At 43.2% G+C, this 27,963-nt stretch overlaps 1 protein-coding gene across 1 annotated transcript in view; it reads left to right on the top strand.

The window, feature by feature from the left end:
• Nucleotides 1–1,254: 1,254 nt before the first annotated feature.
• Nucleotides 1,255–27,963, top strand: part of DNAI3 (dynein axonemal intermediate chain 3) — a 60,339-nt gene continuing 33,630 nt past the window's right edge. The window contains exons 1-6 of the mRNA XM_070746627.1: nucleotides 1,255–1,369; nucleotides 14,651–14,964; nucleotides 19,649–19,690; nucleotides 25,561–25,742; nucleotides 26,107–26,211; nucleotides 27,080–27,220. Coding sequence (XP_070602728.1) covers nucleotides 14,664–14,964; nucleotides 19,649–19,690; nucleotides 25,561–25,742; nucleotides 26,107–26,211; nucleotides 27,080–27,220 — 771 coding nt within the window. The 5' untranslated portion in view covers nucleotides 1,255–1,369; nucleotides 14,651–14,663. The remainder of the gene's footprint in view (nucleotides 1,370–14,650; nucleotides 14,965–19,648; nucleotides 19,691–25,560; nucleotides 25,743–26,106; nucleotides 26,212–27,079; nucleotides 27,221–27,963) is intronic.

The following is a 27,963-nucleotide window of genomic DNA, read 5'->3' as shown; positions in this document are numbered from 1 at the left end:
GCCATATATTGTGAACTGTAGTTTTTCCATTTTTTTCTAAATCCAATTGAGAATTCTAGTTCTTACCAATACAATTATAAATATTTTAAGACTAGAATTTCTGAAAAACTGTTTCCACACATTTGAATCTGAATGTAATTTGGAGCCCAGTTGCATACATCAATTACCAAACTGGCTAAATTGGGATTAGTGGAAAACACCTTGTTGAAATTTCTTTCTCAAGGTTGATAGATAATTAATGATAGGCAGCCCAGTTACTTCTTGGCTACATAAATTTGGTCAATCAATCAATAAAATAAATCAGCATTCTCCAAAAGGACTCTTGTATCTTGGCACTTTAATTTCTCAATTCCCAGCATCAATTTCTGACAATGTGCAATTTAGCCTTTTAAATATAGATTATTTCAAGTGCAAATTGAACAGAAAAGCAATTTTTATAACAGCTCAAACATTACAAAAGGGTTTAGAAAACAGCTTCGTTAGCATCACAAATCATCTTGTTAATAAGGGCTATGAATTTTAAGTATGGCTACTAAATGCCATAAGAAAAGTATCCTAAAATTTACTGATGTTATACAGAGGCTACATATTGCAGTGTTAAAAAAATTTAAAGAGAATTTGCCAATCTTGATTGATCATTTATCAGTGATCTCTTGTGGCTGTACTATGTTGCATAGCAATTTGTGAGTCTAATGAAATCTTGTTTTAGCACTGAGATCTACTGTACTGTTCTATCTTTGACTGTATCACTACAAGTGAAGCCAAAATAGAGCCAAACTGTACTTAAGTTATTAAAGTGATTAGATCGGTTTAAAGGAAAAAGACAGCCATGTATCTGAAGAGATTTCCCCCCAAAAGAATTATTAAAAAACTTATTATAACGTTTTTTAATAATTCTTTTTATTATAAATTATATTAAAAAAAATTTTTAAACTAAAAAACTTAAAATGTTTTTTATCCTATATCCTATATCGAGGGCTGGCAACAGAACAGAGGAAAATGATTACTGGAAAGCAACATCGGTACATTCATTTCGCACTTAACAGTGATCCAAATCTTACATGGATTCAGGATCCAACAAAAGTGAATAAGCAGAGTTCGCTCTTACACACCGACCGTTCATCTGCATGCTAAAGGCAAAAGCATGCTGGAACCTGTAGTTCGCTCTATGCTTTTGGCTCCTTTCTGCAAGAGGGGGTGGGCTAAGCTTAAAGAATGTTCATTCGTTCTTGAAGACGCCAATCTTGGGTGGCTGTTGACCCTAGCAACTGAACGACGCCTGAGCTTGAAGAGCCGAAAGAGGAAAAAGAAAAAAGAAAGAAAGAAAGAAAAGGCCAGTGTTAAAAGACGGACAATAACTTCGTAAGCGGTAAGTAGTGATCTCTGAGAGAAGGAAAAGTGGCGTACTGTGAAAGAATCCCCCTCGGGAGTTATGAAACCACAAACAAACTTGTGCAGAACTGAAGCATCCTTTCCCCTCTCGAAAACGACACGTTCACAAGCTGCCTTAACTGGGAATTGTGAGCGTTGTAGCCCTGTTCCAAAGGAAGGGACTCAAGACTGGCAAGCATGCTTTCAACATTTTATTTCCATTGTGCCAGCACTGAACCTAGATATTTATTCATGTACCCATTGCATAGATAGGGAAATGGTGACTTCCTTCCACCTTAAAACAGTGTCAAACAGCTGAATGAACCCTGAGACTCGCTGGTAGTATTTTTGCAGCATTGCTGGCTTTTTGTCAATGGGACTCTAGGGCAGTGTTTCCCAACCTTGGCAACTTGAAGATATTTGGACTTCAACTCCCAGAATTCCCCAGGAAGCGAATGCTGGCTGGGGAATTCTGGGAGTTGAAGTCCATCTATCTTCAAGTTGCCAACGTTGGGAATCACTGCCCTATGGCATATAAACTGCTCAAAAAATAAATAAATAAATAAATAAATAAATAAATAAAGGGAACACTCAAATAACACATCCTAGATCTGAATGAATGAAATATTCTCATTGAATATTTCATTTGCACAACTATTCCATTTGCACAACAGCATTTGAAATTGATTGTCAATCACTGTTGCTTCCTAAGTGGACAGTTTGATCTCACAGAAGTTTGATTTACTTGGAGTTATATTCTGTTATTTAAGTGTTCCCTTTATTTATTTATTTTTTGAGAAGTGTATAAGAAGCTGAAACAAAAGAGTTGGTTCACCTTGATCAGGACCATCCTAAGTCATTTTGCTACCTAAAGTAGAGCCTATTTGCTATCTAAAGTAGAGCCTATATGTCCTTCCTTTGCCGAAGGAAGGAAGGAAGGAAAGAAGGAAGGATGGATCATGGCATTATAAACCAGCTAATACTGTAGCTTATTAGGTAAGCCGCCTCGAGTTTTCGGAGAGGGGCGGCATACAAATCTAATAAATTATTATTATTATTATTATTATTATTATTATTATTATTATTATTATTATTAAACTGAGATTTCAAATTCCTGACTTAAAAGTGTTTCTTAACCATGGCAACTTCAAAGTAAATAAACTTCAATTCCCAGAATTCCCCAGCCAGTATATTCTGGGAACTGAAGACCATCAAGCTTAAAGTTGCAAATATTGAAAACCACTGATTTAGTGTGATGTGTGAACCCAGGTGTTATCTGGCTCTGACGGAGTTGAATAAACTGACAATCAAGTGGCAATATTTAGCTGACTTGGGGCCTGGTGCGTATTTGGATGGTAGCCCACTGGAAAATCCCAGGGCTATATGTTTTTTCTAGGAGGTGGGGAAATATCTTGGAGAAGACAGGAACAAATCACTTCTCTATTACTGATGAGACCATTATATAGACATTTTCCTGGAATCATCAGGAGTCAAATGTGACTCAAAGATGACTTTACATTTTCCTTAATCGAATGCAATTGATTGTATTAAAAGTCCTGTCAAGACCATTTCCTTCTGATTGCTTATTACCTCCAAGATGGAAAGGATTTGTGCAATTTCTAGATGTTACCTTCATCTTCTTCAGGAAATATCTGGAGACACAGATGAGGGAAGAAATATGAGGAATTGGGCAAATTCTGCAGCATTTTATAGCATATTGAAAGCTACATATAATAAGAAGGAACAGTAATTTTAAAGTAGGAGACTAGAGTAGCATCCATAGGAGGGGTGGGTTGGGAGGCGGGCTACCAAACACAGTCCTACCGGAACACGCTGGGAGTGCACCACTGCAAGCGCACCCAGCATGCACCCATGCCCGGTTCACGATTTGGCTTCTGTGCATGTGCAGAAAGTAAATATTGTGCAAAGACGTGTGCATGATTTCCCGGGTTTTTTGCTTCCACGCGTTCTCCCCTCGCTGCACCGCTCGCCCTCACTCCCCCGCTGCATTGCTCACCCTCGCTCGCTGCGCCGCTCACCCTCGCTCCCTCCGCCGTGCCCCTTGTCCTCACTCCCCTCGCCAGGCCCCTCGCCCCGCTTACCTGGATCACCTCCTGCAGGGGCTATGGCACAGGGAGCAGGGTGGGTAGCCCCAATTCTAGCCACACGGCCTGTTCTGTGCACTGCAGGCATCTCTCCTGCGGCCTGGGAGATCAAAGAGCAGGCCACGTGGCCGGAGCTGGGGCAGGACGCTTTTGCTGCTGGCCCCAGCTGCTGCTCTAGGTGTCGCAGCGAGAAATCTCTTTCTGCATGCGTGGAAGCAAAAAACCAGTTAATTTTTACCAGAATCGTGCCATTGCGCGTGCACAGCGCATGCACATCTGACGGCAATGGAGTGAGCCTACACGCTCCATTTCCGTCAAGGGAACGGCATGCCCCCCGTTCCGCCTGGGTGGGTTCTTCCCGGTTCGGACCAGATCACCCAAACCATTAGCAATCTGCTGGTAATGTAATTTAGGCATCATAGATCAGATTCTGTCTCTGCCGGTCTGTGCTTTCACCATCTCTCTTTTTTTGGAATTTTCGGTGATTTTTTTGGTTGCTGTTTGCATGGCTTCTTCTCCTCTACTGTGGAGAAAGTTCCCCCTTCTGCCCGCACGTTAATACCCACCTGTATTTCTTCATCCGAAGCACAGCTGAGTGGGTCCACAGCTGTGTTTCGGCCTGAAACCACCTTCTCAGCATGTCCGGAAGTGAAATTGCAGGAAGGGACACGCGTGTACGAGTGTGGCATCTGCATGCGTACAACATCACGATGCGCACCGGTAGCGAATGTAAGTGGAACCCGCCCCTGATCCATAGATATTCTTAGTTTTCCCTTTAAAAAATAATACAGTGGTACCTCTATTTAAGAACTTAATTCGTTCCGTGACCAGGTTCTTAAGTAGAAAAGTTTGTAAGTAGAAGCAATTTTTCCCATAGGAATCAATGTAAAAGCAAATAATGCGTGCAAACCCATTAGGAAAGAAATAAAAGCTCGGAATTTGGGTGGGAGGAGGAGGAGGAAGAAGAGGAGGAGGACAGTCACTGCCCAGAGTGAAGGGAGCATTTCTTTTCTCTGGGCGCTGGCAGAGGTTTATTCCTTGTCCAAGCGCCCAGAGAAAGGAAAATGCTTCTTTCACTCTGGACTGCCAAAGCCTCCTTAAGCGCCACCGAAAGGTTCTTCTGGCAGTCCAGAAAGCTCGAGATGGCCAGGATTAAAGGGGGAATGGCAGGAAAGTGGCCAGGCCTTCGTGCCGCTCTCAAATTTCCTGGAAAACTTTTCCGGGTTCGGGTTCTTAAGTAGAAAATGGTTCTTAAGAAGAGGCAAAAAAATCTTGAACATCCGGTTCTTATCTAGAAAAGTTCTTAAGTAGAGGCGTTCTTAAATAGAGGTACCACTGTACTTAAATGTTGGCATTTACTGAACGCCCTAGTAACCTCTACAGAACAGTTAAAGTGAACCCACTTACAAAATTGCCACCATTTAGAAACAAAGTAAAAAAGTTTTTTAAAAATGTAAATGTAACAAAAAGCAATAATTAAAAGAACTTAATACTAGACCCTTTTTAGATTTGGCCCAAGAGCAGGTGGCATCTATCCAGTGGAACAAACAGGGAACCCTAAAGGCTAAAACATCTTTTTTTTCCTGAAGTTCTGTTGTTGTTGTAACTGGCTTTTAGGGTTAAGACGGGATTTATTTTACACCTGTGTCTTTTGATTATTCAGGGGTTTTTTTGCCCCCCCCAAATTGCAATCTTTAATCTCTAATGAGTAAAGTGCCTACATGGGACATTAAAGCAGTTCAATCTCAGTGCTAATTTATCATTCTTCCTTCCTGGAACAAACAACATTCATGTCTTTGCTGTTAACTAATTAACTATCCCCATCCTTGCATACTTAGCAACATGCTGGTTCAGTTGTGTAAAGTTAAATATTTTACCTCATTAGCTAATTACAAGAATGTGCTCTTACTCTATTTCTCCCCCCTCTTTCTGGCCTAAGATAACTGTCAATTTTCTAGCACAACAACCATCTGTCAGTCATTTTTCAATACTGGAATGAGGGACGCTGAGTGCACAAATCAGTCCATACCACTTTACAAAGAAAACCAAAAAGATAGCTGCCTTTGGGCCAAATAAAAGGTGATTGGAAAAGTGGAATTATATTTTTGTTGTTCCAAAACATAAAATGTTGGCTTCTAGCTGATGTGGAAATTAGCTAGAAGCCATGAGCTTAATGATCATGTATTTATTCAGTTTGTATAGTAGTGTAGCTCAACAAATCACTCTTAATGGTGAAGAAAATTAAAATAAAAACATTGCAAAAATTAAAATACAAAGCAGTTGAAAAACATCCAACCCAAATTATTAGTACAACAAAGAAGCTGGTTCCCTGAGCCCAGAACCAGGCCTTCATGGCTTTATGAAAGGCCAACAGGGTGTGGGGCCACCCTGATATCTGGAGGAAGAATGTCCACAAGGTGGATGCTATGGCAGAAAAGGAATGTCCTCTAGGTCCAGTGGTGGGCTACGAGCCAGAATGCTAAATTGCGCTCACTGCCACGGCTCGTATGTTCTTCTACCTTTGGAGGTAGCAAAATTGTGCATGGGCCGCAGGTGTGCCTATGTTTCGGTGAGGGTTTTTTGCTTTCACGCATGCCGAAACACGGGTGCACCTGTGGCTCCATGCACGATTTCCCCTCTCACAGTTCCTGTTTTTGAGCCAGGTTTCACCTAGTCTGTACTTGCACCTTTGGGGTTTTTTGTTGACATTAGCAGTGGTGGATTCTAAATGGTTTTGTTACCAGTTCACATGCTCACACACGTGCACAATCCTGGGTGGGTGGGCAGAGTCTCCCACTGCCACTGCTACCGGTTCAGACAACCAGGCCATTAGACCAGTGAAGGGCCGCACTTACCTTCTTTCCCTACCGTATCAATCCCGGATGCCGATGTGGGTGCACACACTCCCGTGCAAGAATTTGCTTCTGTGCATGCGCAGAAGCAAAGAAATCAGTGAAAATTGCCGAAATCTCAGGTGAGGACATTCACATGTGAGAGATTTCAGCTATTTTTTTGCTTCCGCACATGCGCAGAAGCAAAGAAAGGTTGAAAATCGCCAAAACTTGCCGATTTTTGCCAATTTATTTTGTGCTTCAATGTGACCGTCTTTGGAAAAAGCAACTTTGAAAGGCAACTTCATCCTGAATAAATAAGAGTAGAAGGCAATCAAAAGAGAGATAAATATAGTCATAGAGGGGGGAAATCAACTAATGACTTATTTTTGTAATGACCACATAAAACCTCCAGGATTAGAAGAAATGGGATTTCAAACATGGGTATGGATTGCAAATATGGATTGATGGAGAATATCAGCAGATGGAACCTGTTGCTTCTGTGTGCTGCTTGCCCAATACATTGAGAGGCTTCTGACTGGCCATAATGGAAACCATGATCCTGGGATAAAAGTGCTTTTAGTCAGATCAAACAGGGCTCTTACGATTCTTTTTCATTTTCTATCTGTCTGCCTCACAGTACTGTAATATAGAGCAGGTCTTCAGCCAGAGGTAATATTCAGATGTGAGCGTTCTTCCAACATTGTTGCACATGATGGTGACTCCAGGATTGCTGGGTTTACTTTGAGACCACAAGTTGCACACAAATGCAGAGCATTATATCTGTGGAGAAAGTAGCAGATGTTTGAAAATCACATGTACATGAGCATATATCTTACAGACTCCAGGTGCAGTCTATGGTGTGCTTTGTGATAGGAGTACACCTATTTTTGTTAAATACGTAAGCAAAAAGTTCCAATGCAGAAAAGTAGATATATGTTGTGACACGCACACACCCAGCAGCTTGTGCAGCTGGTAGCGGATCCCATCCGAGATGACGCCAATGAGGTGATGCGCAAGGGGCCTGTACAGCTGGCACCCGAGTTGGATAGTGAGGAGGCTGGTAAGGATTCGGTGCCAGTGGCAGAGGTTCAGCCAGGCCTTCAGAACCTCCAGCACCTCACAGCAGTAATGAGGAAGAAGAGGAGGAATCCCTTCTTAATGCACGTGTGCTAGGTTTTCTCTGGTCTGTAGTTGAGGCGGAGCAATATAACAATTAATTGTGGCACCACAATACTTGTATTTTTAGGTTGCTAGCCAGTACAGGCCACACTGCGTACCGGTAGCGAAAAATGGGAGCTGTGCTTGCAGCTCTGTGTTGCCGGCATGTGTGCTCCCCAGTGAGATTTTGCTTCTGCGCATGCGTGGAAGGAAAAAAAAATTACTGAAATCTCACGCGCACATGCCCTTTCATGAGATTTTGCTTCCTTCCATACTCAGAAGCAAAATCTCGCTGGGGCATGCGATCGTGCACACTGGCGACGCATACCTGCACACGCATCATACCAGTAATGGCGGTAAGTACCAACCCCACCTGCACTGCAACATTGTTTGAGCTAGGAAGTAGGCAAGGTAGGACCTGGTCAATACTTGATTAAGAAATTTCTAAAAAGCTCAGGATCTAGTTTAGGATCTAGTCAGAAAAAAGATTATAATGGTAAGAATATTATAAATACATAGAGTAAATCCTATTTTCCTCTTGTTTCATTTCATTCACTAGATTTTATTATAGTCCATAATCATCTGCTACTTAGTAAGTTTATTCTAACTTGTTATCTAACTTGACTCATGTAAAAGTTTTTACGTGTAACTTAAGTTATTCTGAAAATAATTCATTTTAACTATGTGAGAGCAATCCCGTAGGAATAAGTAGGAACTTTCTGCATGGTTTTGCAAATTGCTTTCTAAAAATAGCTCGGTGATTAATCTCTGAAACTACAGTGTTGTCCATGTGACTCAAGTGTTTGGATGACTTGATAGAAGCAATCATATTTTCTAATCTGTGGGTTATTTCAGTTCCGTATTGTCAAAACAATAATCCTTGTTTCTACAATATCCGGTTTTTTATTTTCTGTTTAGGAGCATTGAGCATTCTTGTGCGTTTCTCCCATTTTCTGAAATGTGCTATTACATCAAATTTAGTACTTACTTTGATGGGATGTCTGTCCTGTAATATGCAGTTTCAGGAATGACATCCGAGCAAACCTAAGGTCTTTTAATTAAATGAATGCTAATGCTAACCTCAAAGTAAGCTAATGTCATTCCTGGGAAACTTTGGAAAGAAAACTGGTTTCCGTCCAATTCTGCCATATGATGTAGACCATCTCCACACGATGGTGCTACAATTATTCTTTACTCTTATTCCCCATTAATCTGGCCATTCATTTACTGAGGAACAAAACAACCATCTCAACAGACCTGTGATTTCTGACCTTGACATTTGAATAGTATTTAAACAACCATCTCAACAGACCTGTGATTTCTGACCCTGACATTTAAATAGTATTAAATGGCTATTACGGTATGTAGGGCCACGTAAAATAAAAAAATCCTTATCTACATAACAAATACAAGCAGGCTTCCACCGCCCCATAACTGGAGATCAAACAGGATAAAAGGGTATTTGAATCTTGATAGGAAGGTTGTTTATAAAGCAGGAATTTTGGGACAGAAAGCACACTTCCTAAATCCTATCTGTAAGCCCTGTGTGGAAACAAAAACTGATGGGACACAGAACTTATCCACCTTGCCTGATAGAATAAAATAACATTCTTGTGATCAATGTTCCCTCTAATTTTTTTTCGGTGTGGGCGGAAAAGTATAGTGTCTGAACGGCAGTCCCCTTGGGACTGGGCCGCATAGAAACAAACAAACAAACAAACAAACAAACAAACAAACAAACACCTACCTTGCCTGATAGAATAAAATAGAATTCTTGTGATTGGACACACAAGGAATTTGTCTTGGGTGCATATGCTCTCGGTGTTCATAAAAGAAAAGATACATTTGTCAAGAACCATGAGGTCATAGGGGTCAAATAAGCAATCAGGAAACAATATTAATATACAAATCGTAAGGATGCAAGCAACAAGTTACAGTCATATGTGGGAGGAGATGGGTGATAGGAATGATGAGAAAAAATAGTAGTAATAATAGTGCAGACTTTGTAAATACAGTGATCCCCCGATTATCGCGAGGGTTCCGTTCCAAGACCCCTCGCGATAATCGATTTTTCGGGATGTAGTGGTGTGGAAGTAAAAACACCATCTGCGCATGCGCGCCCCTTTTTCCGCTTGCCCGTTCGCCCGCCCGCCCGGCTGCTCGCTTGCCCGTTCACCCGCCCGCCCGGCTGCTCCACTTGCCTGTTCGCCCGGCCGGCCGGCCGCTCGCTTGCCTGTTCACCCGCCCGCCCGGCCGCTCCGCTTTCCCGTTCACCCGCCCGCCTGGCTGCTCGCTTGCCCGTTCACCCGCCCGCCCGGCCGCTCCGCTTGCCCGTTCACCCGCCCGCCCGGCTGATCGCTTGCCGCTCGAGAGCAAGAGGGGGAGAGATAGAGAAAGAGAGAGAAGGAAAGAAAGAGATGAGAGAGGGAGGAAGAGAGTGTGAGAGAGGAAGAAGCAAGATAGAGAAAGAGAGAGAGAAAGAAAGATGAGAAAGGAAGGGAGTGACGTCATCGGGTGGAAAAATCGCGATATAGCGTTTCGCAAAGATCGAGATCGCAAAACTTGGGGGATCACTGTAGTTTGATAGTGTTAAGGAAATTATTTGTTCAGCAGAGTGATGGCATTTGGGAAAAAACTGTTCTTGTGTCTAGTTGTCTTGGTGTGCGATACTCTATAGCCGTGTTGGCGAACCTTTTTTCCCTCAGGTGCCGAAAGAGCATGAACATGCACTATAGCGCATGTGTGAGTGCCCACATCCATAATTCAATGCCTGGAAAGGGTGTAAATAACTTCTCCCGTCATCCGGAGGTGGACCCAGTAAGCTCGTGCTTTGCCCTCCCCAAGCTCCAAAGGTTTCCCTGGAGCCAGGGGAGGGTAAAAACGCCCTCCTACAACTCCAGAGGCTCTCTGGAAGCCTCTGTGTCAACCAAAAATCATCTGGCCAGCACACATATGCACATTGGAGCTGAGCTAGGGCAACGGTTCATGTGCCAGCAGATATGGTTCTGCGTGCCACCTGTGGTACTTGTGCCATAGGTTCGCCATCACTGCTCTATAGCAACATTTTGAACGTAGGAATTGAAACACTTTATGTCCAAAATGCGAGGGGAAAGTCATTATTTTCACAGCCCTCTTTTTGACTTGTGCAGTATACAGGTCCTCAATGGACAGCAGGTTGGCAGCAATTGTTTTTTCTGCAGTTCTGATTATCCTCTGAAGTCTTGTTGGGTTGCAGAACCAAACCAGATAGTTATAGAGGTGCAGATAATAGACTCAATGATTCCTCTGTAGAAGTGTATCAGCAGCTCCTTGAGCAGTTTGAGTTGACATATTTTGCTAGAAAACACCCCCCCCCCCCAATTTCAGGGCTTTAATTATATGCGCAATATAGGCATGCATTGTTCTTCCAGGATCAACATGGCTACAATTTTGTGTCAAATTAGAATGCTGGTATTAGACATAAAGTTAGTATCCACATAGATGCATTGCAATGATTACCAGCATGTGGTAAAAGATATGCTCTAATAATTGCCTTTTAAAAGAAGGAACCATCCTGCTCTCCTTCAGAGAGGCATTCATGTATCAATTAAGGCATCCCCAATAACCCAATTCACTCCTTCATTTTACATAGAAGCATAGAAAGATAGAAAGATAGACCTAAACATTACCTCTAACATTTCCAAATTGTATAGTAGTTTTATTTAAAAAATGTAATTACAATAATACTAATACAAACTAGAAAAGAAAAGGAAAAAATAGGTTCAGAAAATAAAAAGGAGAAAAGCAAGAAAAATAAGAATGGAGAAAAAAAAGTACATAAATATTTAAAGGAATGACTTCCCCCTCCCTCAGAAATAGTAGTCTTTGTAAGTTAAATTTAGGTGGTTCTCCTTTAATTGAAATCTTCAGTTTCTTCTACTTCCCTCTAGTGTCCAATCTTTGCAGTGGCGCAATGGTTAGAATGTAGCACTGCAGGTTAATTCTGCTGACTGTTGGCTGCCAGCAATTCAGCAGTTCAATTCTCATTGGCTCAAGGTTGACTCATCCTTCCATCCTTCTGAGGACAATAAAATGAGCACCAAGATTGTTGGGGCAATACGCTGACTCTTAGAGAGGGCTGTAAGCAGGGATGGGCAACAGTTGGAACGGTCGGGGACACTGTTCCCGGCAGCAGCAACAGAGCGCGTAGGCCCGCTCCGTTGCTGCTGGGTGTGCACGTGCCGTGCACAGGCAGGCAGCGCAATTCCGGTTAAAATTACCAGGTTTTTGCTTCTGCACATGCAGAATTTTTATCCAAATCTCGCTGCTGCAAGAACATCAATGCGAGATTTCGTCTGCTGCACATGCGCAGCAGCCGAATCTGGCTGTGGCACCTAGAGTGGCAGCTGGGGCCAGCAAGCAACAGCTGCCTGCCTGAGTTCCAGCTGGGTGGCCTGCTCTCTGCTATCTCGTGCCGCAGGCATCTCTCGACACACGTGGGAGAGCAGAGAGCTTGGGGCCACCCTGCCTGCTCCACGCACCATGACCCATCGACCAGGAGATCGAAGGTAAGAGCCGTGGCGCGGTGGAGCGGGTAGGCTGCTCGTGGCGGTGTCAGGGGGTGAGGGGCGTCGTGGTGGTGGTGGCTGGCAATGCGGTGGGCAGATGGGAGCTGGCACCTCCCATCGCTCATGCTGGCGCAAGGGGCGGGGGGGGTTGGCAGCACGGCGGGTTGATGGGGGGCAGCGCGGTGGCTCGGGGAGCAGCGCAGCAGGCAGGGGGTGGCGCAGCACGGTGGCTCTTACATTATTTTGCCAGTCGTGAGCGACCGGCAGCTCTTGTCTCCAATTTCCACATGCACGGAAGCAACCCCCCCCCCCGGAAATCGTGCATGCATGCCTCTTCATGCACTGAGCATGGGCACACACACAGGGGTATGCTCCTGGGGCATCCCGGTAGAGCTAAAATTGGTAGCCCGCCCCTGGCTGTAAGGCACTATGAAGCAATATATACCAGTAAGTGTAAGTCAGTGGTTCTCAACCTGGGAGTCAGGATACCTTTCACGGTCAAATTATCATTTCACAAGAGTCACCTAAGACCATGGGAAAAGACAAATTTCTCATGGCGTTTAGGAACTAAAGCTTCTATTCTGGCGTCTTGGAACATATTTTTACAATCCGACCAATTAGGCGTTTACAGTGGGGGCGTTCCTCTGACCTTCCTGCCAATCAGCTTAAAGCTCTGTTGGGAGAATTGGCACTAGGCCTATGGTTGGTGGACTATATTAAGGAGTCATGGCATTAAAAAGGTTTAGAACCACTGGTCTAAGTGCTATTGCTATTGTTATCTTCAAAGTTCCAGTTAATCTTTTTTCTAAAAGAATTCAAAACAAAAGCATTTTTCCATGGGAAATCTTTTTATAATTAATTCCAAAATCGTATTTCAAATCCATTCCTATCCTTAGTTTATTTGTAACTTGTCAAAATCAAAGTTTTAATCACTTTGCTGCAATTTTTTTTTTTTTAAATATTGTTTTTAAATCCTCAACCTTGTATTTAAAACTTCTTTTGCTAAGGATCGAAGGAAATTAACCCAATGATTTCCGACTTGTTGATCCAAATGTTCCAAATAGCTACAAATCAGCTAACAAGCAATTTCCAAAAGTGATTAGAAAAGGAAATATGCGAACTTAGTTTCCCATTGAAGAGGCTGACCATAGTTTGAATAAGATTGTTATTCCTTCCTCTCCCAGAACTCTATAACCCATGGGATATCGCTGTCTTGCAGTCTTTCTATGAGGAGCAACTATCTGGAGCACTTATGGGCATTCTCAAGTCTTTCTTTGTCCAGAGAAGAATTACAAAGAGCTTGTCTCTTCATTCCACTACTCTGGACATTTCCATTTTTGTGAATCTGTCTTCAATTTATCATCCCGCCCCCAAGTTCTGGCTTTTCTAGTTTAAATTTAGATGTAAGATCATATTAACAGAGAACTGAGAATTGATAGCATTGAAGAAAAACACTGTAGAATATTTTGCACATCAGCCGCATTTTCAAGAGGAGTGTCAAAATCTGAAAGATAGCAGGCATTGTGGCATAATCAAAGCCCTTCACTTTTAGTACTTGTGCTGTCTTCACACATACAATATAAAAGGGACAGGGCTTGGGTTGTAACACTTTGCTAACCATCTTGCAGATTTTGATCCCTCTCCCTGCAGAAATCTCTGTAGAGCATGAAACTTGGGGAAACCTTTTAGCATAAAGTTTCTATACTAGTTTGAAAAATGGTTCCAGAACACAATATTCCCATAACAGCACTGGCCTTGGCAAGTTGAACCAATTTATTTCTGGTATACAGCTGAACCTGAAATGTTCAGTTAAATCCCCCCTTGTTTTCAGTTTTAGCCAAGACAAAATATTACCGGTAAGTTAATTAGTTTAATTTTCCCCTTTTGTGTGGAGTGAGAATAAAGGGACCTATAATAGTTGGGGTAGACAGTGATTTTTCTCTTTTTTCCCCCCAGGATTTTAATTCTACGGAGAGGGGCGGCATATAAATTAATAAATTATAATAATAATAATAATTATTATTATTATTATTATTATTATTATTATTAATTATTAATTCTGAAAAAAATAAATAAAAATTAAGGTAATCACAGATAACTTCCTAAAAGCTTTTGAAGACTTGGGAAATGAAAATGGTGATCATAAGACATAAATGGAGAGTGATGGTGAAGAATATATTCCATCTGTGCATTGATTAGTAGTTAGCACTACATGTCATACCTCTTTTCGTTCTCATACAACTTATTCTCTTCTGCTTTAACTTTCAGGAACAAAATGTAAAGATAAATTGGGATGAAAAGCACAAATAATTCAAACACAATTGGGCATATACTGTAGTATTTTCAAGAATCCCAACAATATTTCACTCAAGATATCTTTCAGAGTTCCAAATGAACTCTTGAATTTCTCACACCTTAGTCAACTGAATCTTTATTTTTGCAAAACCAATTCTAAGTTGATCCAAAACCACCTTCCCATTGAAAGCAATGATGAGATTATCTAGGTAACTCCTATTTAACTCCAACTTAATATAAAGTTAATCATAATCAACTAGCTTAGTTATAAATGCAGATACTGGGAGGCATCATTTCAGTTCTGTCTCTTTATCTGATTTTTATGTTGTTCACTTTTCAGAAGCATTTAAAAGATGGATGAAAGTCAAACACCTACGGAACTGGGTATCTCACCTGATAATGATGCTTCAGCCAAGAAAGGTAAAGGCAAAGGCAAAGCTAAAGGATCACCCAAAGAAAAAGGAAGCCCTAAGGGATCACCCAAAGAAAAAGGAAGCCCTAAGGGATCACCAAAAGGAAAAGGAAGCCCTAAGGAGGCGGCCAAAGGAAAAGGAAGTCCTAAGGGGTCAGCCAAAGGAAAAGGAAGCCCCAAAGGGTCAGCCAAAGGAAAAGGAAGCCCCAAAGGGTCAGCCAAAGGAAAACCTAAATCTCCTGGTAAGTGTAATATTATATAAAACTGAAGAAAGTTATTTGTCTTAATCTAAATATGAACATAAACATATTCAAGAATGGATGAATGCAACTAATACTTTGTCAATGTGTGTGTGTATTTATTCAAAGATTTTTGGATATCCTCCCTCCCTGGTATGTGTGGCGGAAGCCATGGAGCTAGCCGTTCCAGGGGAAGGAGGGATCGCTGCTTAGTAGCGATCCCTTCTTCCGGCTCCATTAGCTTAACTCAAGGCACTGGTGATGAGTGTAATTCTGGCCCTGGGCTCAAGCTGTTGCTACTCAATGCCAGGTCGGTGGTAAATAAAGCTCTCCTCATCTGGGATTTGATCCTGGATGAGGAGGCCGACCTGGCTTGTGTGACCGAAACCTGGCTGGGCCCGGAGGGAGGAGTTCCTCTCTCTGAAATTTGCCCTGCTGGGTTTCAGGTATGGCACCAACCTCGACCCCAGGGAAGGGGGGGAGGAGTGGCGATTATAGCCAGGGAGAGTCTTGGCCTGCGTAGGCTCATTGCTCCAGAGGTTGCGGGTTGCGAGTCCCTCCTGGTGAAGTTGGACTTAGGGGTTCAGGTGGGCTTGTTACTCACGTACCTGCCTCCCAGCTGCATGTCAACAGCCCTGCCTGTGCTACTCGAGGAGGTGGCCGGGTTGGCGGTGGAGTTCCCCGGACTTATCGTCCTGGGGGACTTCAATCTTCCGTCGCTCGGCGGTTCCTCTGGACTGGCACAGGAGTTCATGGCCACCATGACAGCCATGGACCTGACTCAAGTAATTCAGGGTCTGACTCACGAGGGTGGACACGCACCCGATATGATATTCCTCTCTGAGCAATTGAGTAATGATCTGAGATTTAGGGGCTTAGAAGTGTTGCCTTTGTCGTGGTCAGATCATTTCCTACTGCGGCTTAACTTCCTGGCTCCAATCCTTCCCCACAGGGAGGCGGAACCAATTAGGAGGTTCCACCCAAGATGCCTGATGGATCCAGAAGGTTTCCAGATGGCGCTTGGGGTTATTCCAGATACACTCGTCCACAGTTCGGCAGAGTCTCTTGCTGAGGCCTGGAACAAGGCTGCAGTGGAGGCTCTTGACCAGATTGCGCCATTGCAACCTCTCCGCGGCACTAGACCCCGTAGAGCTCCATGGTTCAACGAGGAGCTCCGGGTGTTGAAGCGCCAGAAGAGATGTCTGGAGAAGCGATGGAGGAAGAGTAAGTCCGAATCCGATCGAACACTTGTAAGAGCTCATATTAAGACTTACAAAGTGGCGCTCAAGGCGGCAAGATGCGCGTATCATGCCACCTTGATTGCATCAGCGGAATCCCGCCTGGCCACTCTGTTTAGGGTAACCCGCTCCCTTCTTAATCAGAGGGGAGTTGGGGAGCCCTTGCAGAGTAGTGCCGAGGATTTTAACACGTTTTTCGCTGATAAAATCGCTCGGATCCGAGCGGACCTCGACTCCAATTGTAAAACAGAGTCAACTGACAATGAGTCATTCGAGGTGACTGGGGCTAAACGTCTTTGTCCATTTGTCTGGGAGGAGTTTGACTTGGTGACACCTGATGAAGTGGACAAGGCCATTGGAGCTGTGAGTTCCACCACCTGTTTACTGGATCCGTGTCCTTCTTGGCTGGTTTCGGACAGTCGAGGGGTGACACGGAGCTGGGTCCAGGAGATTGTCAACGCCTCCTTGGGGAGGGGGTCCTTTCCGGCCCTTTACAAGGAGGCACTCGTGCGCCCCCTCCTCAAGAAGCCTTCCCTGGACCCAGCCGTGCTTAATAACTGCCGTCCAGTCTCCAACCTTCCCTTCATGGGGAAGGTTGTTGAGAAGGTGGTGGCACTTCAACTCCAGCGGTCCTTGGAAGAAGCCGATTATCTAGGTCCTCAACAGTCTGGATTCAGACCCGGCTACAGCACGGAAACTGCTTTGGTCGCATTGATGGATGATCTCTGGTGGGCCCGGGACAGGGGCCTGTCCTCTGTCCTGGTGCTCCTTGACCTCTCAGCAGCTTTCGATACCATTGACCATGGTATCCTTCTGCGCCGGCTGGAGGGGTTGGGAGTGGGAGGCACTGTTCTTCAGTGGTTCTCCTCCTACCTCTCCGGTCGGTCGCAGTCGGTGTTAGTGGGGGGTCAGAGGTCGACCCCGAGGTTTCTCCCTTGTGGGGTGCCTCAGGGGTCGGTCCTCTCCCCCCTGCTATTTCATATCTACATGAAACCGCTGGGTGAGATCATCCAAGGGCATGGGGTGAGGTATCATCAATATGCCGATGATACCCAGTTGTACATCTCCACCCCATGTCCAGTCAACGAAGCAGTGGAAGTGATGTGCCGGTGCCTGGAGGCTGTTGGGGCCTAGATGGGTGTCAACAAACTCAAACTCAACCCAGACAAGACGGAGTGGCTATGGGTTTTGCCTCCCAAGGACAATTCTATCTGTCCGTCCATTACCCTGGGGGGGGGGAATTATTGACCCCCTCAGAGAGGGTCCGCAACTTGGGCGTTCTCCTCGATCCACAGCTCACATTAGAGAAACACCTTTCAGCTGTGGTGAGGGTGGCGTTCGCCCAGGTTCACCTGGTGCGACAGTTGCAGCCCTATTTGGACCGGGAGTCATTGCTCACAGTCACTCATGCCCTCATCACCTCGAGGCTCGACTACTGTAACGCTCTCTACATGGGGCTACCTTTGAAAAGTGTTCGGAAACTTCAGATCGTGCAGAATGCAGCTACAAGAGCAATTATGGACTTCTCTAAGTATGCCCATATCACTCCAACACTCCGCAGTCTGCATTGGTTGCCGATCAGTTTCCGGTCACAATTCAAAGTGTTGGTTATGACCTATAAAGCCCTTCATGGCACCGGACCAGAATATCTTCAGGACCGCCTCCTGCCGCACGAATCCCAGCGACCGGTTATGTCCCACAGAGTCGGCCTTCTTCGGGTCCCGTCGACTAAACAATGCCGTCTGGCGGGACCCAGGGGAAGAGCCTTCTCTGTGGGGGGCCCGACCCTCTGCAACCAGCTCCCCCCCTGAGATTAGGATTGCCCCCACCCTCCCTGACTTTTGTAAACTCCTTAAGACCCACCTCTGCCATCAGGCATGGGGGAACTAAAGCATTTCCCCCTTGCCCATGTTGTTTTGCCATTTGATTGGTTGACCGTGTGCCTGTTTTTATATATTTTGGGACTGTTTTATGAATTTATTAATTTTAAATTGTAATTAGATTGGTGGGTATTGGATTTGTTATTATGTACTGTTTTTTATTATTGTTGTGAGCCGCCCCGAGTTTGCGGAGAGGGGCAGCATATAAATCCAATAAATCTAATCTAATCTAATCTAATCTAATCCCTTCCTTCCATCCATCCATCCATCCGTCCATCCTCCCTTCCTCTCCCTCTCTCCCTGATTACTTTCAGAGTGGGAGGGCAACAGTCAGAAGTTTATATGAATGGCTTTAAGGCGATCTGCACATTTGGAATCAGGACATTAACATCTTATGAGAACCGAGACCACAAACCGTAGAGACCAAATAGCAGCAGGGAATGAAAATATTATGACTGGCTCAAGTATAGATATATACAATTTTTTAAAAAGTTTTTAATTTAATTTAATTTTCCATTTCATATTCATACAAATATCAGTTTGTTGCGACTGATGTATCTGTTACTAAGACTCAGGATTTACTGGAAAGGAAACCATATCAGGCAGTAAAAATTGATTCCAGAATATATAGTGTGTGTAAGCCAAAAGTATGGTTATGTGTGTGCACACACGTATACACACACACACACACACACATACACACTTAGTATTTATTATACACATATAATTTTATTATTTTTGGGAAGAAATATGTAGCCATGAAAACAGTGATCAGAATTTTGCGAATCCGACAACAAACAAGTGTAATAAATCATCATCACATCAAGATATTTTATTTATTTTATTTATTTATTTATTTTGTCCAAAACACAATAATACACAATGAAGGTTATAGAGGATACACTCGAAGTAAAATATATCAGAGAAAGGATAGAAGAGAAAATATAGGAATAAAATATATCAATGAGAGAATAGAAGAAAAGATATAGGGATAGAAGAGAAGATATAGAAACCAACTCCCCCCGGAGATTAGAACTGCCCCTACTCTTCCTGCCTTCCGTAAACTCCTTAAGATCCACTTTTGCCGTCAGGCATGGGGAAATTAAACATCTCCCCCTGGGCACGTTTAATTTATACATGGTATGCTTGTGTGTGTGTCTGTTAGTATATGGGGTTTTTTAAATCTTTAAATATTTTAACTAATTGTATTATTATGATTTGTTTCACTTGTTGTGAGCCGCCCCGAGTCTTTGGAGAGGGGCGGCATACAAATCCAAATAATAAACAAACAAACAAACAAACAAACAAACAAATAAATAAATAAATAAGAAAGAGATACAGTACTAGGCTACCCTCTGCATAAGGAAAATTTAAAATGTTTGCAACTTTTTAGTTTTGTGATGGAGTGAGGGGGTAGTTTTTTCAGCCCATTAGCAGAGGATAATGTTCACCAATGGGCTGCCAGTCCTGCTAATTATCATTTGTAAAATGAAAGTGAAATTAAAAACACAAAACACGCCCTGCCTGATTCAGAAAGATTTACATTAAAATCTCTTTCTTTCATTTCAGTTAAAAAAGAAGAGGAGCCTGATCTATCTATGGCAAACATGGGTAAGTTCAATACTAAAGAAAAAAAATAAGCAGATACATATGCATAATCATGCCAGCATATAAACAACATGAACGATCAACAAAAAATATTTTTTATTCAGTCTTAGTGGAGCATCGAACAAAAATAATAAAATTGCTTATCTTTGCCATGACATACAGCAACCTAAGATAAGCCAAAATAAACATAGTTTTTCACAAGAAGCTATTCATTTGTATAGTTAATTCCAAAATCATATTGTAAAAGTCAATATTACAAATTTAACTTGACCCTTGACCCATTTATAATTTTCATAGTTCAAAATCTTTTTTGGCTTTTGCCAAATAATTTCTTTTTTATTTTAAATTCTTTAAGAAGGATGGAATAATCTTGCTGAAGGAATGCAAAATCCTATAAGGGAAGAAAAATGGCAATTCAGTCCCCAAAAAAAGAGATAGTGTGAGAAATAATCTCACCTTGTTTCCATCTGGTTTAAGGTAGGATAAGGGAGAGCTCTGGCTAATAGTATTCCTGTAATATTCTTGGAGATTTGGCCTACTTCAAAGGCTTAAAGTTCCCTGGGACTGAAGTAATTGAATTGATGATTTTATATCAAAATATAGTTTTCTGTAGTTTTCTGTCTAAGGACTAAGAGTGAAATAAACCCAGAGGCAGGGTTAGGTGAAAACGGTACCTTTATTCAGCTCAGAAAAGGTAAGTGACTTTCAGCTAGTACCGTCTGCTTTGCCTGGGAGAAACCGCTCCTTTTATACATTTGCGGTTCCCGCCAAAGCAAGAGCAGCCGCGTCTGAGCCAATCAGGAGCGACTTCCTGATTCTAGCTCAGACAGCGCTTTAACAAGGAACAAACTATTTACAGAGATACAAGGTAGCCATTACAGGATACAACACCCCTCCCTCCTTAGTTTGGATACATCCATCACGAAAGCCATGTGACGAAGTCGTCCAATCTGCCTGGTCTCCGCGAGGCTCGCTCCGACCTGCGCAGTTCAGTTGCGTCCTCGCTGCCGACGGTGGAGGTCGGCTCGCTGTTGCTCCCCCGGCGCGGCTGGGGCCTGTTTTGGGCTCCAGCCTGCTGATTTGGCCTGGCCGGCACAACGCTGACTTCGGAGGAGGAAGATGGTTCGGCGTCACTGGAGGATTCTCTCTGACCCGATAAGTCCATTTGGATGTCTATAAAATCGGGTTGCGGGTTAAAGTCTGTTGAATTGGGAGAGTCTGTGTCAGCGGTTTGCTCCAGGGAGTTTTCCATGCGTTTTCTTACGTGGTCAATGTGCCGCTTCCACAATCGACCATCCTCCAGTTTTACAATATATGTTTTAGGAGCAGTTTGTTTAACAATAATTCCCTTCATCCAGTTTACACCTCCATCAAAAATTTTTACAAACACATTTTGACCCAAATACATTTGTCTTTCAGGGTTTACATACATTTGATTATTTGTACAAAACCTTGGGTGTAACCTATCTAGTGGGGACCTTAGTTTTCTCCCCATTAGTAACTCAGCAGGGCTTATATGCGTGTGAGTGTTTGGGGTAATGTGCTGGGTTAGCAAAAACTGGTCCAAATTTTGTTGTACATCTCCAGGGCCTGATCTGCGCAATGCTTCCTTTGCCACGCGAATGTAGCGTTCTGCCAAACCATTAGCCCAGGGCGAGTAAGGCGAGATGAGTGCGTGTCTGACCCCAAGACTATCTAAGAACAATTCAAACTGCCTGGCCGTTAATTGTGGCCCATTGTCAGACACTAGGATATCAGGGCAACCATGGGTAGCAACCAGCCTGCGCAGCACCTTGATGGTGGCACTTGTAGTTATGTTGTTCATTGCTATGATTTCCACCCATTTGGAAAATGCATCCACTACTATTAGGAAATATTGTGACCCCACTGGCCCTGCAAAATCAATATGGACCCTGGACCATGGCCCGGCAGGTTGCTCCCACTCTGCTGGAGTTGTTTTGGGGGGGTTAGGCCGTGATTCTTGGCATGGGTCACATTTGGCTACCCAGTTTTCAATATCAGCATCCAAACCTGGCCACCATAAGTGCCCTCTGGCTAGGCCCTTCATCCTGACAATCCCAGGATGGCCCACATGTAACATTTCGAGTACTTTTACCCTTAGGCTTTTAGGAATGATCACTCTATCCCCCCACAACAGACAACCTTTTACATATGACAATTCAAGTCTTTTGGTTTTGAAGTCACACAATTCAGGTTTCACAGAGTCATTTTGCCATCCCTTAAGTACACAATTTACCACCTGTTTTGGGATTGGATCTTGCTGCGTGTGTGCAGCCACCTCCCTTGCAGTAGTTAGTGGGTTGTCTTCGAGCTCTATCATTAAGACATCAGCAGATGGGGCAGGGTCCTCCACTAACTCTGCCATGGGGCACCTACTGAGGCCATCTGCGTGGTTGATGGTTTTACCCCCTTTATGGATGAGCTCGTACTGGTATCCTGAGAGGAAAAGGGCCCATCTGATTAATCTTGGGGACATAAATGGAGGAGTAGGCTTGTTGGGGGCTAAGAGACCCAATAAGGGCTTGTGGTCGGTAACCAATTCAAAACTTCTTCCAAAAAGGTAATTATGAAACTTCTTCACCCCTGCCACTAAAGCTAGAGCCTCCTTATCTAGTTGGCTATAATTTCTTTCAGTATTGGTCATCGTTCTGGAAAAGAAAGCAATTGGGGCCTCTGTTTTGTTAGGCAAAACGTGAGCCAAGACTCCTCCCACGCCGTACGGGGAAGCGTCGCACGTAAGCCTGATAGGTAGCGAAGTACTATACTGGACTACCACACTTTTAGAAGTTAATAATTGTTTTATTTGTACAAAGGCTTCGTGTTCAGTTCTCCCCCATGTCCAAGGGGTTTCTTTCTGGAGCAAGCGGTGTAGAAGCTCTGCTGCTGTTGCCTTCTGTTTTAAAAAAACGGAGTAAAAATTAAGAAGGCCTAAAAAAGCTTGCAATTCAGTCTTATTTTGTGGCTCTGGGGCTTCTCTAATAGCTCTCAGTTTCTCAGTCGTGGGGTGGATACCTTCCTTATCGATTTTATAACTAGGAATTCTACACTGTTGGTTCCCCAGACGCATTTATCAGGCTTAATTCTCAACCCTTTGTCCTGAAGTCTCTGAAGTACTTCCCTTATCCTTTTGTTGAGCTGTTCTTGGTTTTCCCCTGCAATTAAGATGTCATCAAAATAGGAAATGGCCCCTTTAATCCCTGATAACAATCGTTCCATTATGCTTTGGAATATCCCTGGGGCTATGCTTACTCCAAACTGTAATCTGGTACATTTAAAGGCACCCCTGTGGGTCACAATTGTTTGCGCGTTTGCTGTCGGTTCATCGACAGGTAATTGTTGATAAGCTTGCGCGAGATCGATCTTTGCAAACCTTTTCCCTTCCCCCAGGGAGTGCAGGAGTTGTTGTACCACCGGAATGGGGTAAGGGTGATGTTGGAGGGCCTTATTTAGCGTGGATTTATAGTCAGCGCAAACTCTTAAGGAGCCATCCGGTTTTAGAGGCGTGACTATGGGTGTTTCCCATGGTCCCTGCTCCACAGGAACTAAAATGCCTTGGCTTATGAGCTTATCCAGCTGCAGGTCAAGTTTGGGAAGGAGCGGAAGGGGTACCCTGCGAGGTTTGAGCCGGACAGGCGGGACCTTGGGGTCAATAGAAAACGAGATAGGGGGTCCTTTATACGATCCCAGGGTGGGGCTAAACACTTCAGGGAACTCTTGTAAAAAGTTAGGCATGCTATCACAGTTAACAGTACAAATACCAGAAATTTCAATTCCCAAAGGTTCCATCCAAGCCAACCCCAGGAGAGAGTGCTTAGCCCCTGTAACAACAATCATAGGCAGGGTACATTTAAAATTCTTAAACACGATAGGTACATTCACTTTGCCCAGAACAGAGATTATCCCCCCTTGAAAATCTCTAATTACCAATGAGGTTTGCAATAGCTCAGATTTAGATAGGCTAGGCATGTACAATTTAAGCTTTTCCCACGGCATAATGGTGTATTTAGACCCCGTGTCAAGCTCCATAGAACATGGCTTGTTGTTTAGAAGTAATGAAATAACAATTTTGCCCCCATTTTTTGTTGCCGTGTTATTCACGGAAAATTGAGTGTTACCTCTTGAGTAGTCGCGGTTAGCGGCTGAGTAGTTCTTTCGGCCCGAAAAACGGAAAGGTCGGTTTTCTCGTGGTTGAGGTGTTTGATTCTGGGGTCGTTGATGGCGCGGAGTGGAGAAGGTTTCCTCCGGTGCAGATGCTCTGCAGGCTTTGGCGATGTGGCCGCATCGGTTGCAGCGGCGGCATATGGCGTCCCGGAAGGGGCATCGTTGGCGCTGATGGTTTCCTCGGCAGCCGGCGCAGGGGGCGGCGGGGTGAGGAAATCTGTGTTGTCTCGGCTGGTCTTGCAGCAGGAAACAGCTGTCCTCGTTGCGAGCTGGTGGGCTGAGGTCGTCTGGGTCCTCGGCGCGGGAAAACGTGGAGTCTATCTTGGCGATGACTTCTTTCCTTTCGTGATCCATCAGCTCTTTAGCAGCGGCGTCGGCGACCTCTGCGGTTTGTGCTAGCTTAATCACTGTTTGTAGGGTCGGTTCGTCTTCGGTGAGGAGTTTGTTCCTGACCGAGGCGTTTCTCATGCCAAAGACTAAGGCATCGGTGAGGCGAGCTTCCGGGTTGTCAAACTTGCATTTCGCAAGCACCGTTCGAAGTCGCCTTGCAAATTGGTTGATTGATTCCGCTTCGCGCTGAGCCATTCTTGAGAACTGGTGCTGGAAAACCATGGCTGGTTTTGTTGGCTTGAAATGGCTCGCGAGCTTGGCTTGCAGGACGTCCCAAGCGACGGATCTTGCTGGCAGCGGGTCGGTGAGAGTCTGGGCGAGGGCGCGGATTTCTGGACCGCAGTAGTTTAGGAAGATGGCCCGTCTCCGATTGGCGTCGGCGTCCCGTATTCCTGCTGCCTCGAGGAAGATCTCGAAGTTGGCTAAGTAGTCGTCCCAGGAAGTCTTCTCGGGATCGAAGAACTCAGGAGCCCGGCCGATTTGGAGGTTGTTCATGTTGGACGCGAGGTTTCTTCCGTCCGTCGTCGCCAGTGAAATAAACCCAGAGGCAGGGTTAGGTGAAAACGGTACCTTTATTCAGCTCAGAAAAGGTAAGTGACTTTCAGCTAGTACCGTCTGCTTTGCCTGGGAGAAACCGCTCCTTTTATACATTTGCGGTTCCCGCCAAAGCAAGAGCAGCCGCGTCTGAGCCAATCAGGAGCGACTTCCTGATTCTAGCTCAGACAGCGCTTTAACAAGGAACAAACTATTTACAGAGATACAAGGTAGCCATTACAGGATACAACAAAGAGTTTCTTAATTAATTTAGTCAACCTTTTCTAAAGAACATTCTCAGGCAGCTCTAGATTTTTATATGAAAATAATCACCCATGGGAAAGACAACATTTAGTTTCCATTGAAGTCCATGATTTTCTTAATAATACAATTAACCAGACACACACATACTGTACACATTCACACTTCAGTACAGTATAAATTTCTTCTGGAATGTAAAACACGCCTCTTCCATTTTCTTGGCAATTTTCTCTTTTTTTATAATATCAGACGACTGGCCATAATTTCATTTTGATGTGACTTCACTGAAGACAGGGTCCTTCAAAATGTAGGGAAAGTCTATATTGAACTTATTGAGAAATAACACTATCATTTTAGAATGTTTGTGACATTGTGGAACTTTAGAGCAAATACGGTAGTCAGTTTCTCTCTCTCTCTCTCTCTCTCTCTCTCTCTCTCTCTCCCTCCCTCCCTCTCTCTCTCTCTCTCTCTCACATGCTCACTGAAGAAAATTTTTGTTTTTTTAGGCCACCCAGAAATATTTCCCTTGGTCCTCACTGAAAAAACACAAGAAATATTTAATTGCTCTGCTGATGTAGATGTAACAGCTGAAAATCCTTACAAGCTCATTAAAAAGGAAGATATTATTAATGATATGAAGACAAGAGCTGCAATTTCTGACTTCCACCCTATCAAAAAAGTTATACTAGTAAGTTACCGTTCAAGGCATGTTGTATGTACAAGTCTCTGTTGGAACTTTATGCTTGACTATATCAATTATCCTACATTGCATTGGATTGGGGTTTTTTGAGATCGTTGGATTAGAAATGGTCAGCTGAAACAAGCGGGTTAAAAAAGTACACTATATTGCAGAAGAGGATATATATCTCTGTTATGCATGTGAAAAATATATATTCAAAAGCCAAAAATATTGGACAATTAAACAATGGGTAGTAACTGATATAGGGTCAAGATACAAATTCAATCTCTTGCCCCTCTTCTCTTTTCTAAGTTCTATTTGGAGGTTAGTATTTTTTCTAATTACAAAAATCCATTTATCTATATTTACACAGGATTATCCTGGCGAAGAACTCCTGCTAGTCTTTGACAAAGAATTGAAATATGGACAAGTTTTTTATCTTATTGCAACCGAAGAAGCCAAGGAAAATATTTTAAATGTAAGAGATTGTTCAGTTATTTGGCATGTACATGATAGAGGGTCAAAATAGTATTCTGAATAGAGAGTAATATATTTATGTCACAATACTCACAGTCACTCATGCCCTTGTCACCTTGAGATTCAACTACTGCAATGCTCTCTACATGGGGCTAAGTTTGAAGAATGTTTGGAAACTACAAATTGTCCAAAATACAGCTGCACGAGCGGTCATGCGCCTTCCTCAGCATGCCCATGTTTCTCCAACACTCCGCAGACTGCATTGGCTGCCAATTGATTTCTGGACACAATTCAAAGTGTTAGTAATGACCTATAAAGCCCTAGATGGCATCGGGCCAGATTACTCGTGGGACCGCCTTCTGACGTATGAGTCCCAGCAACCAGTTAGGTCCTACAGAGTTGGCCTTCTCCAGGTCCTATCAACTAGACAATGTTGCTTGGCAGAGCGTAGGGGAAGAGTCTTCTCTATGCGGGCCCCAGCTCTCTGGAATCAGCTCCCCCCTGGAGATTCGTACTGTCCCCACCCTCCTTGCCTTCCGTAACAGTCTTAAGACTCAGTTATGCCGCCAGGCTTGGGGCGATTAGACCTTAGCCCCCTGGCTCACTAATGTTATGTGTGGTTGTTGTTTGAATGGGTATGATTGATTTTTAATATAATTAAGGATTTTAGAGTAGTTTACTTAATTTTACTTAGTTAGATTTAGCCTGTTGTATTTTATTGTTTCTTTTTATATGTTGTAACCTGTCCCGAGTCCTCAGAAAGGGGCAGCATATAAATCCAATAAACAAACAAACAAACAAATAATATACTGTACATCTTTTTAAAAAATTAATACATTAAATATTAAAACCCTTACTATTTTTCTTAGCCACCAGAACCAGAGGAAGAGGAAGAAGTAAAAGAAGGGGTGCCTGAAGAAGTTTATAAACCTCCTGTGCGCAAACCTTGGGTTTCACTTGGAAGTGAAAAGGAAATTGAAGAAGAATCAGTCAGGGAATCAGTAAGAAGGGTGAGAAGACTTAATTTTATTGAGCAAAATCTAAGGGAGTAACCTTGTAATACTCTGTAGAATTAGATTCTAGCTTCAGTGGTACCTTAGTACTCAACTGCTTAGAAACTCATCACATTTGGTATTCAGTACATTTTGATATGAAAATTTTGTCCCTCATCATTCATTAATTTGTTAGAACTTATTAGTGTTAGCTTGCCTTGTGACTCACTACATTATTCCTTATGAGAAAAAAAATTGGTATTCATTGTTTTTGGTACTCATTGCAGCTCCTGGAACTAATTAACAATGAGTACCACTGTATTTATGAGGAAGTTGAATGGGCACCTTGAAAATTTCAATACATTGGTTCCATTACAAGCAAACCTTGAGGAAACTGCATTTTATCTACCATTACATATTCCATTTTCTTTCTTTCTTTCATTCATTCCTTCTTTCCTTCCTTCATTATCTATCTGCCTGTCTGCCTGTTTCTGTTTCTTTTCTTCTTTCCTGCTCTTCTCTCTTCTCTCTTTTTTCTCTCTTTCTCTCTCTCTTTCTTTTTGATAATTTTGTACAAGTATTTTTTTTTATAATTTTTTTATTAATTTTCATAAAAACAAACAAATACATACAAACAATAAACATAAAGTGGGGGTGTATTTCCCCCGCTTCTTATGAAAGTATACATTCAAATGTAGAAAAAGAATACATAATTAAATATATGTTAACTATTATAGAAAAAAAATTAATAAATTTGAGTT

The sequence above is a fragment of the Erythrolamprus reginae genome, chromosome 3, assembly GCF_031021105.1.
Source record: "Erythrolamprus reginae isolate rEryReg1 chromosome 3, rEryReg1.hap1, whole genome shotgun sequence".
NCBI lineage: Eukaryota > Metazoa > Chordata > Lepidosauria > Squamata > Dipsadidae > Erythrolamprus > Erythrolamprus reginae.
Note: the sequence above shows the minus strand (reverse complement) of the source record. Positions and strands in the feature narration are given on the sequence as shown.